Source organism: Balaenoptera physalus (genome assembly GCF_965194825.1).
Source record: "Balaenoptera physalus genome assembly, chromosome: 2".
Taxonomy (NCBI): Eukaryota; Metazoa; Chordata; class Mammalia; order Artiodactyla; family Balaenopteridae; genus Balaenoptera; species Balaenoptera physalus.
In genome coordinates, this window is record NC_138883.1 from 144,265,831 (window position 1) to 144,283,161 (window position 17,331).

Below are 17,331 nucleotides of genomic sequence, written 5' to 3' on the forward strand. Positions count from 1 at the left end.
GCTTTGAGGCTGGGGTGCGTGGTCTGTCCCTTTATTCCTTCTCAGCTTGCTCTGCGGCTGGCTCCTCTGGGAGCATGAGTGTATGTACACGGGGTTAAAGGAAGAGGGGCAGAGTCTTACACGACAGTTGCTGTTTTCTGGGAATTGGTAGCCTCTGTTATGATATGCTGGCTCTGTCTTGTGGGGCACATGTGGGGTTCTTGGAGACCCCTACCACAGGAAGGAACCTCTGCATTACACTGATCCCGGAAATGAGCAATGCTCTCTCAGATTGAATTTGTGTGACTCTCCTGCCCATGGTGGTACACCCACAGCTTCTTTCTGCTGGGGCCTCTGTAACCCAGAAGGCAACGCCCTTTGGGGTGGGGATCCTTTAAAGATGGCTCAAGCCCAGCTACTTTCCCAGGCCTCCCCTTGGCTCCAGGTTAGAGAAAGTCATGCATTTTGCCCCACACCAGGTTGAAATTCAGCTTGACCAACTGTCCTGTGCCACTCCCATGTCCTCACTCAAGGACAGTTCCAACTAATTTCTGGACTTTTCTAGGCCCCCCGCCCATCTCTTCATGAATGTTCCCAAGCTCCAGGGAACACATCAGGTATTTCTGAGAATGCTCAGGCTCTGCTTGCTGCCAGGAGTGGGCCAGTGTTTCTGTGGTTCGGTTAGCATCCAGCTGGGGAGGAACATTCTGGTCTGTCCCTCTGCTGACAATCTCAGTCATTGTGAACGGGCCTCTTGGGATCTGATGCATTTGGCTTGGGGGGTGGGGCAGGGCAGGAAGCACACAGTATTCTCCACTTCTCTTTCCCATCAGAGAATCTCTTTCTGAATTTCTCATGGCCCTTTATGGAGGTGACTGTCAGTTATCAGTTGCAAACAGTTTTTGTCAACATCGCCTATTAAGATTAGGGGTATGTGTCTAGCAGCTCCTTCAGAACATGGGGTAGGTATCACTTATTACACTTATCTCTGGGGCTTTGGCTAAAATCCTGTGACACCAGGGAAAGTCCACTTAACATTCTACTACTCATAATGATTTAAAATATGGATCCAATTTTCTTTGAACCTTCTTTTTACTTTCATGCTGTGAGTTTCATAAATAATAGTGAAATGCAGGACTCCTTTGATAGTGATGACCATGGTATGGTTTAATAGATCAGTGTAGCAAGCATAATTTCCTATTCAAAAGGACACAAAGAGGGTTCTATAGCATATCACATATGGAAATGCAGTTTGATCACCAGGGTTCCTTGTATTTGATTTATTACTCTTGATTCAGTACATTTTGATTCATGTACTTTACTAGTTAGAACAAAGATAATATTGTGGAGCATCTTATGCTAATAGTATTCTAAGACAAATGTGTTAAGTCAGGATTTTTTTCATTACAGGGAAAGTTATAGAACCATTGGCCTATATTGGGTCGGATCTATTATTATGAGCATTGTTGTTTTTGTGCCAGGAAACATTGTAGGTAAGAAACTTTATCTTAAAGTTCACTTTCCTTTTCTGAAACAATAGGAATTGTTTTTAAATAGGGAAGCTATTTTGGTTGTAATAGAACCAAGAAATTCCAAGTATACCAAAAAAGCTGTTTTGCAGAATTACTCCTTTTCCCTTCCATCTCACCTTTTAAGAAATGCTTTTGAGCAATTTTCCGAAGTGTGCACTGAACAATTAGACTATCTAATATCAGTGTTTCCTGACTTTTAGAAGGATCTAGTGGAGTAAGTATTGTGTTTGTGGCTACATTCAGTGTGAAAATATTTCCTACAACTCTTTGTATTATATATAACTCTTGACACACTATGGGAACTTGATAAATGTACTTGAAAATTAAGATTCTTGAAAGCTAATGTAGAAGAGTTATTTATGCATGCAAGAAATCAGGATATTGTCTATTTTTAAAGTACTGTAGATAGGGCATGCCTGTTAATAATAAACACCTAATAATTTTAAATTGACCTGTTTTTGGTTTTATTAAAAATACTGTCTGGCCCATATCAAAATTTTAGATGACTTGAGATGGGGAGGTGTTCTACATGTTGTGTTTGGATATACTTTTGACTTTCTCTTTTTTTTTCTCTCTTTTAAATAGGGAAGTATGGAACACGCATTTGCCCTGCTTTTTTCTTAAGCATACCATATACTTGTCTTCCTGTCTGGGCTGGTTTCAGAATCTATAATCAGCCATCAGAAAATTATAATTATCCCTCAAAGGTGATTTTATTAAGTTAAGTGTAACCTGTTCTCAGAGTCACAGGGCTCACTCACCACTGGCTACTGGATTGAACCGTGCCTCCAGGGATGGAGCCTTTGGGGCATTCAATCAGTGTGACTGTGCTGATTCTGCAGCATTGGTTCACACCTCAGTTATGGTGGCCAGAATGGTCTGTTTCTGCGTGAATAGATCTGCTTTGATTGGCCAGGCCATGCTTTTTGGAACTTCCTGTGCCAGAGGTTACACTGGCTCTTCCCATCAGATTCCGCGTTAGTGTGCGGAGCGTGAGGTTTGTCTGGGGCTGTTAACAGCCTGGAGTCTGAGCACCTGGGCACCTCTTTCAGAGATATCTATGCACTACTGCCCCAAAGGGAGGCTGGAGAGATACTGCTGTTCCAGGTAGCACACACAGCCATAGGGTCTGATTACCAAGAGATCCAGGCACATGGAGACTGGCTACAGGACGTCTTCTGAGACACCTCCCTTCCATTCACAGCCGAGGTGGTCAAGGTGAAACAATACTGGCCGGGCAGGTACTCTGTTAAGGTCTTCATTTCTAAGCTAGTGACATTTTTCTAAGTTTCTCTTCCTTTCATAGGTATTAGATCCTTAAGCAAGATCCTTTAAGCAAAATTGATATATGAAAATATGAGTTACTAGAGATAATCAGAACACGATTCTTCATTTTACAAAAAGACTTACAATAGAATTCATTAAAATACATTTTAATTTACAAACACTTCATTTGTAAACATTTAGACACATGCTCTGTAAACTCAGCTTGGCACACTGACAACTGGTACTCCCTTACACCCTTCTGAGGAATGAGGTGGTTGTTAAAAAATAAGCAAACAGTAACCATAGCCTTGGTCCTCGCTCGGCTCCACGTCAGTGTATCAATACCGTTCCGTTCATGTTGTAAGACACATAGACTGTTCATTTAAAAAAACTGTTAAAACACAGTGATGGCCGGGAGAAATAGGCATTGTCATACAGTGCTGGTAGGAACATAAATTCAGAATCGCTCTGCAAAACCACCTGGCAGTGTTATCAACCTTAACAAATTTAACTTTTTAATCTATTAATTCTACTTCTAGGGCACTATCCTAAGAAAATCATCAGAGATGCTGTCAAAGATTTATGTACAAAGTTGCTCATCATCACATTAAGTGTAACAGTGAAAATGCCTAAATGTCCAATAAGCAGAGATATGGCACTTCCATGTGATGTTAAGTTTTAGAAGAATTTTTAATAATGTGGTAAAGTACTGATAGGTAGATAGTGAGAGGCAAGAGAACAAATGCAAAATTGTTTATACATTAAGTCCTAATTTTGTGAAAAAATAAATGTAGATTATATATTATACATACCTATGTAGTACAATGTGTATGTATATATATATACATATAACTATATATATGTGACTGGAAAATATAACAACTGTTAATAGTAGTATGATGGGTTAATGGTTTATTTTTTAAAAATGAGTGTATTTTACATTTATAATCATAAAAATGCTTTTTCAAAAAAAATATGGCCTCATAGAGCCAGAAGGGCCCTTTGAGATCACCTGGCCCAGTCTCATTTCACAGATGAGGAATTGAGACTTGAGGAGAGAAATTATTTTCCTGTTACATGGTTAGTGGTTTTGAATCTTCAACATTCTCTTATCACCCATCATCATGGTATCTATGTTTCAGTAGATCTCAGATTATTCTTCGGCACCTTGGGCCTGCTCATTAGTTACCAACTCTACTTTAGGTCATTCAAGAAATCCAAGCGAAAGACCTGCTGAGAAGACCATTTGATTTAATGTTGGTTGTGTGTCTCCTTCTGGCAACTGGATTTTGCCTGTTTAGAGGCTTGGTAAGCATAAGAGATCATAATAACATAAAGTATATTTTAAATCAGATTTCCTAGTGCACTAACAAAACATACCTCCCATTAGAGCCTGGAGGCCTGGACCTGCTTCCTGACACTCTCCTACCCTCACCCCAGACCTCTCCTCCCAAAGGGGTAGTCCCTTCTGGGCTGCTCCATACCACCTCCTTCAGGTCCTTAGATCAAGCTCTGTACCCGAAAAATTAGCCATTAGTCTCATTCTTTTGGTTCCTTTGATGTTTCTGATTTAAGTATCTTTGGTAAGGGTGGTAACTTAAGACTAGTCAAACTGTGGCACAGAGCATCCATGTGTTCTCAGGAGTAGGGAGATGGGATTGAGGAAGGGGTACCAGAGTAAAGTGTTAGACTCCTGGCCATTTACTAGCTGTGTGGCCTTGGAAAAATCACTTAACCTCTTTGATCCTCAGTTTCTTCCTCTGTAAAATAACAGTACCTACCTTATAGTACTGTTTGAAGATTAAATGATAAGGCACATCGAACACTTGCAGAGGGCCTTATACCTAATAAGCGCTCAGTAAGTGATTGCTCTTACTATTTTTATTGATCAAGGATCCTTCACAATATCCCAGTTTCATGGTTTATTCTCAGTAGCAATAAATTTGAGCAGCCAGAATTATACGGGTAATTATATTCAGCTTTAATGACAATTACTGTTCTAAGGCTGCTGGCATTACACAGCAGTTGGGGGGCAGAGTGGCAAGTGTAAACTGATGCAGCTGATTTGTTGTTTTGGGGCGGCTAGCTGGGTCAGGGTGAGTAGTCTTAAGAGCTGTCTCCCTCTGTGGATCATCAGAAACTTCCTGGAGCAGAGTTGGCTAATAGGAGTGGCATGGAAGGGAAGTAAAGGAGAAAGCAGGGCCATAGGCTTTGCTCAGACCACAGAGCACTGAAACCATTCTTTGTTTAGTTTGCTGTAATTCCTAAAGTCAAAAGAACAAAAACAGCAACAATAAAAATGAGCCCCAACTGTTTTCTTGCATAGCCATCTCCACTCGCCTGTGCACATGAGAAAAACGTGTGCATGGGTGAGTGTGTACCCTTGGTAGGTGGGGCTTTTAGGTTGGGGCCCATTTTTACCAACTCTGCCACTGACGTGTTCATGTTATTTAGGTGGGACAACATTTACGGCTAAGGACACAAGGAATGGTACCTGAGGGAGGTGACTCAGAGGGGACCCAGTAATGTGCCGGAGACACTTTGTCTGTTCTGTGGCCTAAAGTCTACTCTGCCGTGACTAAATCTGCTCTGCCCTCTTTCAAAGTGGATATAGGAGGTGGCTTCAGAGAGGACCTCACTTTCAAATCATTATCCTTTACTGCCCCCAAAGGCCATTTACTCTGTGAGGCACTGGAGATAGGAGGATGCTATTTTTGAATCTTGCAAAGCACAGTTAAGATGAATTTGGTATAGAAATGTACTTTTCTTCCTGCAGGGAATAGTTGGTGAGTTATTCCCAGGAAAAGTGAAACTGATAATCTAAAGCAAGCTGTGCTTTGGTTAGCCAAACCTAGACATTTAAACTGAATACTCGAAAGATCCCCAAGAACAGAGCATTAGTTTCCATTTCCTTCTCCACTATTAACCTCTACTTAATCTCTTCAGAGTAAATCTGTAGAATATTTATTTTCTTTCCTTTTTTTACTGATGAGCTTCTAAAATAGCTTTTGTTAAATAGAAAGCAGCTTGTGACTAAACCTGGCACGTTTAGCCTTATCAGCAAACATAAGAACCAGATGTGACTGTATCTTTATAATGCATTCATTTTTGTTCGTAGATTGCTTTGGATTGCCCAGCTGAGCTCTGCCGATTATATACGCAATTTCAAGAGCCCTACCTAAAGGATCCTGCTGCTTATGCTAAAATCCAGGTCAAGTAGTTATGAAGCCTAAGATTTTTCTAAAATTAATTTTCTCTCTCTTTTTTTTAAGAATGGGAAAATGTGATACCATGTAGGAAATAGGAGTTAACGTTTTCTAAGGCGAAAATGTTAATTGATGAAAATGTTGTGCTTTTCGTAAGGCCAGGTTAACTATTAATTTACTGATGACGTTATTTCTCTGTTCAATGCAGATGCTGGCATATCTGTTCTATTCTGTCCCTTACTTTGTGATGGCGCTTTATGGCTTAGTGGTTCCTGGATGCTCCTGGATGCCTGACATAACCCTGATACATGCTGGAGGTCTAGCTCAGGTACTAAGAATATGCTGTTAAGAAAGTTTATTGGGGATTTGGCTGTCATTGTTGAGTGTCTAAAAAATATCTCTGCTCTGTGTTTTAGGGTAGGAAACAGTTATTAGATATGTTGTGCCCTTTGCTTTACAGTTCTTTGGAAGACATTTCTGCATTACTTAAATCTCATAATCTGGTAGGTGCGCCATTCAGTTATACAGATGAGGAAACTGAGGCCCAGCAAGATTAAATGATTTGTTCAAGGTCACATACCCAGCAAGCGGCACTGCTGTTTCCCAGTCTCTGAGCACCACAGCTACTAAAAGAGAATTGAGACCTGTTATCATTAAGATGTCTATCTGAATTTAAGATTTCAGAAGTTGACTATATTATGCTACACAGGACCAGGGAAACTGGTTTTAAAAAAGTTCTGCTCCTGGGAAGCTGGGCCTGTCATTCCATTCCTCCCCTCTGGTACTTAGCCAAGCCTCTGGCCTACAGTAGATGTTCAGTGAATGCTTACTTCATTGAACTGGGAATGAAATTATCTACGGAATTATCATTCAAAGCATATTTTTATAACAACCTATCAAAACAAATTGATCTTATGAACAAGGAAAATTATTTTGTTCTTTTATTACTGTAAATTAGAAAACCCAAGTGAACTCATCTTTTAAAATCATTATCTTTGTCTCGCTCTTTTCAAGCAGGCATAAAAATGAGGTTCATCCAGGAACTCTAGGCATATACAGTTAATTATACTCATGGTATAATAATTATGATGGCAAAAAGACACATTAGAATTTACAGGGTTTAAAACCAGTAACAGCATTTATGGGTTAATACATTGGGCTCAATCTTTCCAGTCTGAGGTACTTCTTCTTAACTATAGAATTAGAATATAAATATCAAAAAAGTTGATGCAGTATTCAGAAGTAATGTTTCCTGTTCTTTCCTTGAAGGACATAAGGAAAGAGAACTAGTATTTACCCTCTTTGCAGACCTCTGAATACCTTATTTCTCAGGCCTTGGTGTGGGTCTTTATTTCCATATCTTTCAATACCAACTGTAAGGTGATGACTTTTAATTTCCCATCCTTAGCTCAAACTGTTCCCAGACTCTTATATTTAATTCCGAACTCCTTCTTTTCACTTGGGTGTCTTACTGACATCTCAGATTTAAGGTCTAAAATAGGACTCCTGATCCTCCCCACAACTTCTCTTTCATTTCCCCATCTCTGAAAATAGCCCTTCCTGGCATCCAGCAGCTCAAGTCAAAAATGTGGAGTAGTTCTTTACACTTCCCATTCCCTTACCGTCTGCGTGTAGCCCATCACTAGGTCTGGTTAGTTCTCTCGCCAGAGTAATTTGCAAATCCGCCACTTTTTTACAGCTCCACTGCCACTATGATAGGCTGAGCTCTCATTACCTTACTTCATGCAAGGCAAGCCATGCTAAGTGTTTTACTTACCTATTTGTGTAAAGACAGGCTGTGTGCTCTGCTGGAGTAGCAAATACCCAGTGGTTAAAAATAAAGTTTTATTTATTGCTTGTGCAAAGATCATGTGGGATATTTTCAAGAGTCAGGCCTGGCACCGACCCAACTGCAGAGGAGGCTGATGCATGTGGTCTTCCTGTGTGCCTCAGAAGAAACTGTGTGATGAACACACAGCATCATCTCTGCAAGTTTTTCAAAAGCCTCACTTAAAGATAAGCAGGCCAAGACCCAGGGTAGTTGTTACTTGCCTAAGGTCACAAAGTTACTAGAAGAGGGATATAAAATCCCATCTGACTCCAAAGCCCAAATTCTTCTCCGTTGTGTTATCCCTCTCCTCATGCAAACAGTTAACTATGCTCCAGAATCCTACAGCAGAGTAAGACTTTGTACATGGCGTGTAGGAGTTAGAGGACCTTCTGGGAGTGGGAGGCAATGACACCTGAGCTGTGGGCTTTACTGGCCGAATAGACTTGAGAAGACTGCGGAAGCGTTTAGATGTTGGAGTGTGCCCCGTTTAGAGGGTACAGAGGGCCTCCCACTCGCCCCACTCTTACCAGCCCCTTGATTAGACTGTTCAGGGTTCAACATCTACTCATTACCCATGTGCTTTTGCCTGCACAATCCAGCTTCCTCTGCATGCCATGTACCTTGGTCTGCCCTGCACCACGCCCTAATGCAGGAACACTGAGTGTCATCAGCTAGGAGGCTGGCAAGAGTAAGGCCAAGTGTTGGACCCGGTCAAGTCTCAGGAGACAACTTGAGAACTAGGCAGGAAGACCTAGGCCAGGGCCTAGCCATGTGCACAGCGTCAGCAGAGTCAGGAGGCTTAGGATGGTCAGAGCTTGGGGGCAAATGAGTACTTAAATCTGTAACAGTAAGATGAACCCTACACTGTACCTGCTAGTGAGGCTAAGCTTGCAGACAGGCACCTGTGACTCCAGCCAGGAGGTCTGGGAAAGGCAGTGTGGACAGCAGAGCGGCTGGCAGCAGCAGTGGCAGTCTCAGCCATACGCCAGGCCTTGAAGAAATCTCTGGTCTTATCCATCACGGCCCAATTTGCAAAGGTAGCCTGAGGCTGTCGACTAGATTCTGTCAATGTCAGAAGGATGTTTCTCCCAACCCAACAGAAGAATGGTGTAATCTGAGAATTATGTGTCTGACATTCCCATAACTCTTAGCTGGGCTTTAATATCTACCTATTCAGAGTGTTTAGCCTAAGGAAAAGTTACAAATCATACTGCACAAAACAGTGCATATGATGAGAATGCTGAATCCCAGTCGTGTGATTTGTCTTCTGCTTAGCAAATACTTGCTCACGAAATGAATTCTCATCTTGAGAGGATATCGGACACATTCATCATAGAAGCTCTCCATTACCTTGATTAGCACCTCGAGCTTGCTAAAACTGCCATTCCTAATTTAGAAGCTTTATGTATTCATGATCCCACTAACTTTATCAAAATCTGCTTTTATTGTAAGATCTAGTGAACTCCCAAGAACCTGTGACTTAATAATAAGAAAAAAATCCCTGAAAAACTTCTAGATCAGTACAAGTCAATGGAAAACATGGCTAGTAGTTATTAGGTCCCTCATTTCAGACCATTTACGAATTTGCCAAACCTGCTGCCTTCAGAAATCAAAAGATAAATCAAAAGGTAAACTAAAATGCAATAAAACCAGGACACATTTTACACCGAAGAGTTCCATTGGGGACTTTAACCCAAGTATCTTTTCATATAAAATTAAAGTTTCAAGTCTAATTTGAAAAGTATTACAGGCTGTTTAGATCTACTTATTAGCATTTTTTTAATCAACTGAAGAATTTTTCTCTGCTAAAATATCACTGAAAATTAAAAGATACAGTTAATATGGTTAAGACCATGAGCTCTGGAGGCAGACTGGTTCGAATCTTATTCACTGATCACTTCAGTGACCTTGGTCACTCACCTCTTTGATACTGTTTCCTCTTCTATAAAGTAAGAATAATAATAGTACCTTTCTCATAGAGCTGCTGTTAAGGATTTGATGAGGTAATATGTGTAAAGGGTGTAGAGCAGTGCCTGGCACATTATAAGCTGTGGGCCTCTTTGTTGCTTTTGTTAATATTGTTGTTGTTAGAAGCTTCCCAGTAAGAGTTCGGAGGAGAAATGCCTTATGTTGCTCAGAAGATACATTAATCTGTAGCTGTGTGTATTGCGTGTAATTACCTAAAAATCAGAGAAACTGGAAGAAAGCTCTGGGACAGATTCACAGTGGGTTTGGCAGGGAGCCTGCCATGCCATCCAATTAACAGCTCGCAGCCATGGAAGCAGGAGCAGTTCCACTTCAGTCAGGCAATGCCAGGGCCCCTTCCCACCTGCTGCCTCAGACTCTCCCACCCCCTGGCTATGCAGGTGCCATGTACTTTCTCACAAAAGGGTCTGGAGGCTCATCTGTGGATAATCTGGTTGTCAAGAGTTGACTCTACTGGGGGACAAGTTTTATTAAGTTTTTTCCTTTATGGAAGCCTTTAAGAAAACCTGAAAGTAAAGGTTTAGGAAGAATATGGATAATTGGGATACTAATGCAAATCTCATTTTAATCATTTGCTTCTGATGTGATTCATCACTAAACATCTTTTTTAGTATTAAAACTAGAGCTTGGGTTTAATGTCTTTTTATGTGCTTGTTATCCTTTGGTGGAGACAGACAGTCTTGAAATTGTCAAAAGATCAGCAAGGGAATCTAAAAACAAAGGGCCCAGGTTTTCAAGCAAGTAGAGTGCCAGATCATGAACAAGTATGTCACTTGGGTTTTGTATCTGTCTGTGGAAGAGCTCCATGTGCTTGGCACTGTCCTAAGCACTTGACAAAGATCAACTCACTGAACCTGTATAACAATCCTATGAGGTGGACTCCATTATTATTCTGCTTTTCAGGTGAGGAGCCAGAGGTAGTTACATACCTAACACAAGGTCATATTGCTGGTTTTCGGTGAAGCTGGGATTTGACGCTGTCAATCTGGTTCCAGATTCAGTGTTCTTAACCACAAGACTATGGCGCTCAGAAAACCCTAAGAAACGGTAACACGGTTCTAGATTAGCTATTTATACCATATCAGCCAAACAGCCTGGCTACTGTCCCAATGTCCACATTAGTTTTTGCCTATAATATTTATGTGGACACACAAAACTCTTTCAATTCTCCTTTCTGGAACCAAGATTGTGATTTTTAGTCAAATTCTTTCCAGGTTGTCTCTATAGGAAAACAGAGCTATTAAAATTTAACCTTTTTCTTTGCCTTTATTGCCTTGTTTTCCATCCCAACCATCCATTCTTAAAAAAAAAAAAAATCAAAGTAAATCTCAACTAAATTTAAGGTGAAAAATGATTTAGAATGAAGTAGAAGAAAAATTATTAGGGGCTCAACCTCTCATCACTGAATTTTGGAGAAATTTCTGGGATCCATAACTTGAACCTGTCATCTTGGCCATGTGTCAGTTCAGCAGCACTGAGGTCACCAAGCCACCAGATCCTACTAGCACAGTGCTCAGGCTGAGCTCTTTGGCCCTGTCATAAGGAGGCCTCATGTGCTGGTGGGAAAATCACCCAGGAGACACGGTGCAGCCCCTTAGCAGCTATGTGCTTGGGAAGGGAACCCTCCTCAAGTGAGAATGAGGGTTTTCTGAAACTTCAGCACCCTGGAAACTGGACGCCATATGCCTTGGGAGGAAGCTATGGTCGGGTTGCTCACTCAGCTAGAGGTGAGGCCACTATAAGTACACCCATTAGAACTATGAGCAGTACCGGAAACTGCAGAAAATTGGCCTCAGGCTTTTTCTCTCAATTACATACTTCTTTTGATTAGAAATGCAATCATCTTTGCCCCTTGTTAAAACATTCTGAAGCAAAAGGCCTACTAAAATAGGTATAAAAATAGAGAAATGCTTTGTAGAAGCTTTTTTGCATTTTGACAGTCACAAGACCATTACTGTTGAACGTTTATTGAGCTCTAACAATGTGATAGGTGCCACACAAAACATCAGACACAGTACCTGCCCGGTGGGCTTACAATCTAATCTAAGGACACGATCATTTTTTAATGTTGCCATGAGTTTGCTGTTTGTGAAAATGAGGTATTAACTGCACCGGTTAGTGCAGCAAAAAAGCCTACGAAATCAGACTTTTTAGCAGGTTCCCTATGCAAGTAGGCATGATTGCTCATATTATTCTCTCAAACTATGGTTCACATTTCCCCAAATTTGGTGATTTTTGAGATGTGTATAAGTGTCTACAAAGATAGACACCAAATGCACATTTCTTAAAACCATGGTTCAAATCTGGCCTCTAGTCCAGAAGAAAAAATTTAGTTACATATTCAGAAAAATACTGTTATTCAAAATAGGCCCTAGAAGAAAACAGTGACAGGGGCCAAGTTCCTGTTCAGTGTTCCTAGAATGTCCACAAGAGCAGCTCCTCAGGGCAGCCTCTCAAATGCCCTTTACTCTCAAGGTCTTTTTAGCCCAGAGATGAAATGCTTAACGTTTGCTGGGTTCTGTTTGGGCATGTGCCCCGGGGGAGGTGTGTTTGAGGGCAGAGCCCCCTCAGTGCCTCACAGATCACAATGCAGACAATTCCTGCATTGGCATTGGCAGTTGGTCCCTGGGTCCTTGGCAACACACCACACTAATTAATTTCTATCTCCAGAAAGCAGCAAAACTACCAGAGGCCCCCAGAATGTATCAGTAACTTGCAAAAATGTAACCTGTTAAAATCTGTCACTGATACAATCTGTATACATACTGCTTATGAAAACTTGTCCTTTGCTCATCATAGTAAAGTCAAGTGCTAAGTAACACTTTTTATCTCTGTTAACCACTTAGCAGAATAAACTGATTTATTAACCACTTAGCAGAATAAACTGATTTCATATGGAACGAAATGTAAGATAACTCATATGTATTTAAAGCAAATTATTTAGTTTTCATTCTTGTTACTTCTGTGCCTTCTTTAGATTATAGTATCTTCTGTCTCTTCACTTTGATCCTGATGAACTAAGTCACCACTTATCACATTTAGATTCCCAATCCTTTATTTGTGTATATCTTGAATTTCAGTAAGATATGAAATGCAGACTCCAGGATTGCACTCTGTAATGATACAAGGATCCTGAGGAAATACTTTCACAGAAGCCTTTTCTAATAGTTTCCCCTGTGCTTATGAAAAGTATTCAAAAAAGACCAACTGGCACATTCTGAATGCATGTTCTCAACAAGTAATCTAAGTACAAATGGGAAGCTCTTGCCTTTCTGTTTTGTAAACTCAGATTATGCTGACAAGCCATACTTCTAAATAATTTGATTTGAAAAGGTTGCCTGCATGTATATTTGCCATTTTTTAAAGAGCAACCAAATCCCTACCCCCTTATCTTTACAAAACAACCCTTAGTATTTTTTAAGTTGCATAAAAAAACAAATACGTGAATAAATAAACAAACAAATGCATAATGAAGGGCTTTGAGCTCTTGCTCCAAGGAGTAGGTGAAAGAACTGATAAATGAAGCTGAGGCCCTCCTTCAGTGCTTCTCTTTAAATAGTTAGGCTAAAAATATTTTAAGCTGTCTAAACTCTGTACTTGCTTCATTTTTATTGGAACACATTTTGTGAGCCACAACTGAGTTCCTATATAGGATATCTCCAGAATGTAAATCAGGAAAAAGCAGATTTTATTCAGATTTTTTGTTAAATTGAGCCACTACTGTTTGGTATGGGGGCACTAGATGCGTTAAAAAACAGCTAGCCTGATAAAGACGTGCTAAAGAAGGTTTACTTTATTTGAACAGTTAAGTCAAGACTGGCCCTAAATTCAATGAAATATTGAAGACTATGGATTGTTTGAAAGTCCTAGTTTTGAGGGCACAGCAGCATGGTCTGAATGAATCATTCAGAACTCATCGTGCATCCAACTAAACACAAAATTCATGCTTACCCCCCCCCCCTTTTTTAATGCAACAGGCTCAGTTTTCTCACATCGGTGCTTCTCTTCATGCTAGAACTGCTTATATCTACAGAGTCCCTGAAGAAGCGAAAATCCTTTTTTTAGCATTAAACATAGCATATGGAGTTCTTCCTCAGCTCCTGGCCTATCGCTGTATCTACAAACCAGAGTTCTTCATAAAAACAAAGGCAGATGAAAAAGTTGAATAAAAGCATTCATTATTTTATGTTTTTTCTCTCTAAATTACTGACTTTTGTTATTTTGGTACCAATATTTGGTCCCATTCCACTCTCTTCCCATACAGGAACATTTAAGAATACATAAATTCTTGCTCCGTACTGTATATGTGAGCTATCATAGGAATTATGTGGATAAATTTTCTTTTTTTGAAGGAAAATTGAAGTTATTCAGAAAGCTTGTTTAAAGAAATAATATATTTCAAGTTATCTGTGAATAAACTTGACCACCTATCTCAATATTCTGTTTGCACACTTTAAATATAAGTGAAAAATTACAATTTAGCTCCTATAATAGTGAGCATGAAAAGGAAACTGTTCAAAAGTGAAAATGGTCTATGCATATTAAAAATTTCAAAGTAGCAAATACAGATGGAGAAATATTTTTGCATATAAGATCTATATGTTTCATTATCAACCTCAGTATAAAAGACAAATTATCGTAATATTTAAAAATGTTGTTTGAAAAATGTTTTCCCAAGGAAAGTATATTATTTACTGCTGTTTCAAAAATTGCTTTTACTGAAATTTTTTTGTGAGTCTAAATAGCTAAGGAGGGATCTATAACTTTATCATTACCCTTATTTTACTGGTGACTGGAAATGTTTCTATTGTATTTCTGTGTATATTTTTAATAAATTATTTTTGGTCTTTTATGAAGACAAATCTTATTAAATTTGAAACATTTTGTATATTTTTTTTTCAGAAAAAGTTCTGTAGTCTTTACGCTTTTTGTTTTAAAAATCTGTCAGTTACATGTTCCAGTTCAAAATGTCATCTACAGTCTCATGTTTTAGTGTGAGCAATGAAGAGGACTTTTCATGAATTAAATTTCATTACTTTTAAATTAAAATATTCAAAATTAAAAAGTACCTTTTAAGGAAAAAGAACTGGACTGGCATTCCTACTATCTTTTAATGAACTTTTCGTATTTCGAAATGTGAGTGAGTATAACAGAGGAAAATCAATATTTGCTAATAAGTAAGAAAAACAAACCAAAAATCCAGCCGCCTCCTCAGAGCCCGGGAGTGGTAAGTGGACTGGCGCTTTCATGCCCTCAGCTGCCATCATCACCACCACCACCCCTACCATCATCATCATCAGTGGCCCTAAGCTTTTAGAGCCACTCATGTTTTTCCTTCATGTTATTTACTAGCTCTTCACCAAAATAAGAAAGCCAAAAGAAAATGGGGTCCAAATCAATGCATGGATAATGTCAAGTGTGTGAATTTAGGGTCCACTGAACTGGTAAGTATCTTAGACGTGCAAGCAATCATGTAGCCAGTTCCTCTCCCTCCCCACAGTGTTTAAAAAAACCCTAAAACCCATAGAGTGTTAAAAGAAAACCCTCACCTGCACTTGATTCTATTGTCAACTTGCTGTTAACAATTTTTGCTTTAATATATGAATTACATTAATACCTCACATTACATATATGAAGCCAAATTACACTAACTTAGTTGTTTACAACCTCAAACCTTACTCCCAGTACACATTCCAATAAATTTATTCTGTAAAAACAATACATTTTTTTGTTTTTGATTTTTTTTTTTACAGTAAACTTTTCAACTACAAACCTCGAATACGCGAAAGATGTTCCAAGGACAAGCATAACAGGATTGATAAAACCCAAACTGACTAAATGTGTTCTCACAATATAAGCTGGCATAAAAATAAATAAAATTTTCTATTATCACAATTGCAACAATAATGTACACATAATAATGGTTTGTGGATGAGTATTAACTATTCTAATTCTAGTTCCAAAAGAAAACAACAGATCATTTTAAAAGTCTATATTTAAAAGTCAATGCTTTGTCTTACTTCCCATAGGGCTACTGCTGATTCCAGCTTTAAAATGTAAAGTATCCAGCTTGAGTGATTAGCTCAAATTGTATTGAGACTGGGAAAAAATAAATCATTGCCTTTATTTTGGAGTAACACAAAAGACTCACTAACTTCACATATAGAAACTGAGTTTGTGTACGTTAACAACATGAGTTTTGAGAAGTATAAGCTGTCAACTAGCTATTTCTAATACGTAATAGATATTTTACAATATGATTAAACTTTACACATGGCCTCAAAACTGAAGAACAATTTTAAGTTTATCTTCAATATGCCAACATTGTGTATCTAGGAATTGGTTCCTGGGTTCTGTCACAGAGAGGAAATCCCTTAAGCATTATGTTGAGTGGTCATTTTAAAAAATGCTAATTTATATTTAACTGAGTGTTTGGTGATGGTGGAGTAAAGGCAGGAGACTGATGAACATAACTGCCTTGATAAAGGATCCTAGACTTGTATAAGCTTGTGCAAAAATCTGGATAATCCTTAGTGGTTAAGGGCAACTTCATGCAACCAAATAACAAGAAATTAAATCAATAACCTTAAAAAAGGCTAAAATGTCTTTTTTCCCCCAAACACAACAGAGAGGAATGTGAATAATGTACATACAAACTGGGGTTCTGTCAATGACAACAAGGACTATGTGTTGGTTCATATCAAATCCAAGAATATTAGACAACCAAATGTATAACCTTCTTGTGGTTTTCTTAATATGCAGCATTCATTATGGTAGTTAGGTCTGAAAAAAAAGAAAGAAAACAAGCCTTTAGATGATTTTGGATATTAAGAATAAAAGCTATCCACACCTTTATAGTATATAACTGGGTTTTCTGAGATTCCAACCTGCACTGCAGCATTAACAATACTTAGCAAGAACAGCCCCTGAGGCTCTGCTTTATACCTATCAGTGCAAAAACCTAAAGGAACGACTAGGGCATTTTTAGTCTTCCATTAAGAAAAAAAAAAAAAAGGCTTCCCTGGTGGCGCAGTGGTTGAGAATCTGCCTGCCAATGCAGGGCACACGGGTTCGAGCCCTGGTCTGGGAGGATCCCACATGCCGCGGAGCAACTAGGCCCGTGAGCCACGACTACTGAGCCTGCGCGTCCGGAGCCTGTGCTCCCAACGAGAGGCCGCGATAGTGAGAAGCCCACGCACCGCAATGAAGAGTGGCCCCCGCTTGCCGCAACTAGAGAAAGCCCTCGCACAGAAACGAAGACCAACACAGTCAAAAATAAATTATTAAATTAAAAAAAAAAAAAGTCTAATTGGAAAGGGCACTGACAATATAGCTAATATTAAGAAAAAAAAGGAAAAACCCAATAAACTTTGTCTACTGTCTGGCAGGGAACAGAGTGCAGTAGCATGCACTCTGTACAACTCCAGTACTATGTACGTATTGCTGGGATACATACAGTCCATGGAAAAATCAAGATAATCCATCTTTGTGAGGACTTTGGTGTCAGAAGGAAAGGTAAATTCCTGAAAAT

General features: G+C 39.3%; 2 protein-coding genes across 15 annotated transcripts in view; one reads left to right on the top strand and one right to left on the bottom strand.

Moving 5' to 3' along the window:
- TM6SF1 (transmembrane 6 superfamily member 1) overlaps positions 1 to 17,331 on the top strand; it is a 61,893-nt gene that overhangs the window by 13,114 nt on the left and 31,448 nt on the right. For 4 of the 13 annotated variants that reach the window (XM_082448831.1, XM_082448841.1, XM_082448833.1 and 1 more), the window contains 6 exons: positions 1,390 to 1,472; positions 2,097 to 2,218; positions 3,981 to 4,085; positions 5,896 to 5,988; positions 6,192 to 6,311; positions 13,778 to 15,926. In XM_082448831.1, the coding sequence (XP_082304957.1) occupies positions 1,390 to 1,472; positions 2,097 to 2,218; positions 3,981 to 4,085; positions 5,896 to 5,988; positions 6,192 to 6,311; positions 13,778 to 13,969 (715 nt within the window). In that variant the 3' untranslated portion in view covers positions 13,970 to 15,926. Of the gene's footprint in view, positions 1 to 1,389; positions 1,473 to 2,096; positions 2,219 to 2,758; positions 3,858 to 3,980; positions 4,086 to 5,895; positions 5,989 to 6,191; positions 6,312 to 10,703; positions 15,927 to 17,331 lie in introns of those variants that run through there. The other 9 variants (XR_014260310.1, XR_014260311.1, XM_082448839.1 and 6 more) reach the window with 7 other exon arrangements.
- Positions 11,752 to 17,331, bottom strand: part of HDGFL3 (HDGF like 3) — a 78,508-nt gene continuing 72,928 nt past the window's right edge. For both annotated transcript variants that reach the window (XR_014260321.1, XM_082448881.1), the window contains one exon: positions 11,752 to 16,583. Coding sequence is in view for 1 of the 2 variants with exons in the window: in XM_082448881.1 (XP_082305007.1) it covers positions 16,578 to 16,583 (6 nt within the window). In the remaining variant the exon portion in view is untranslated. The remainder of the gene's footprint in view (positions 16,584 to 17,331) is intronic.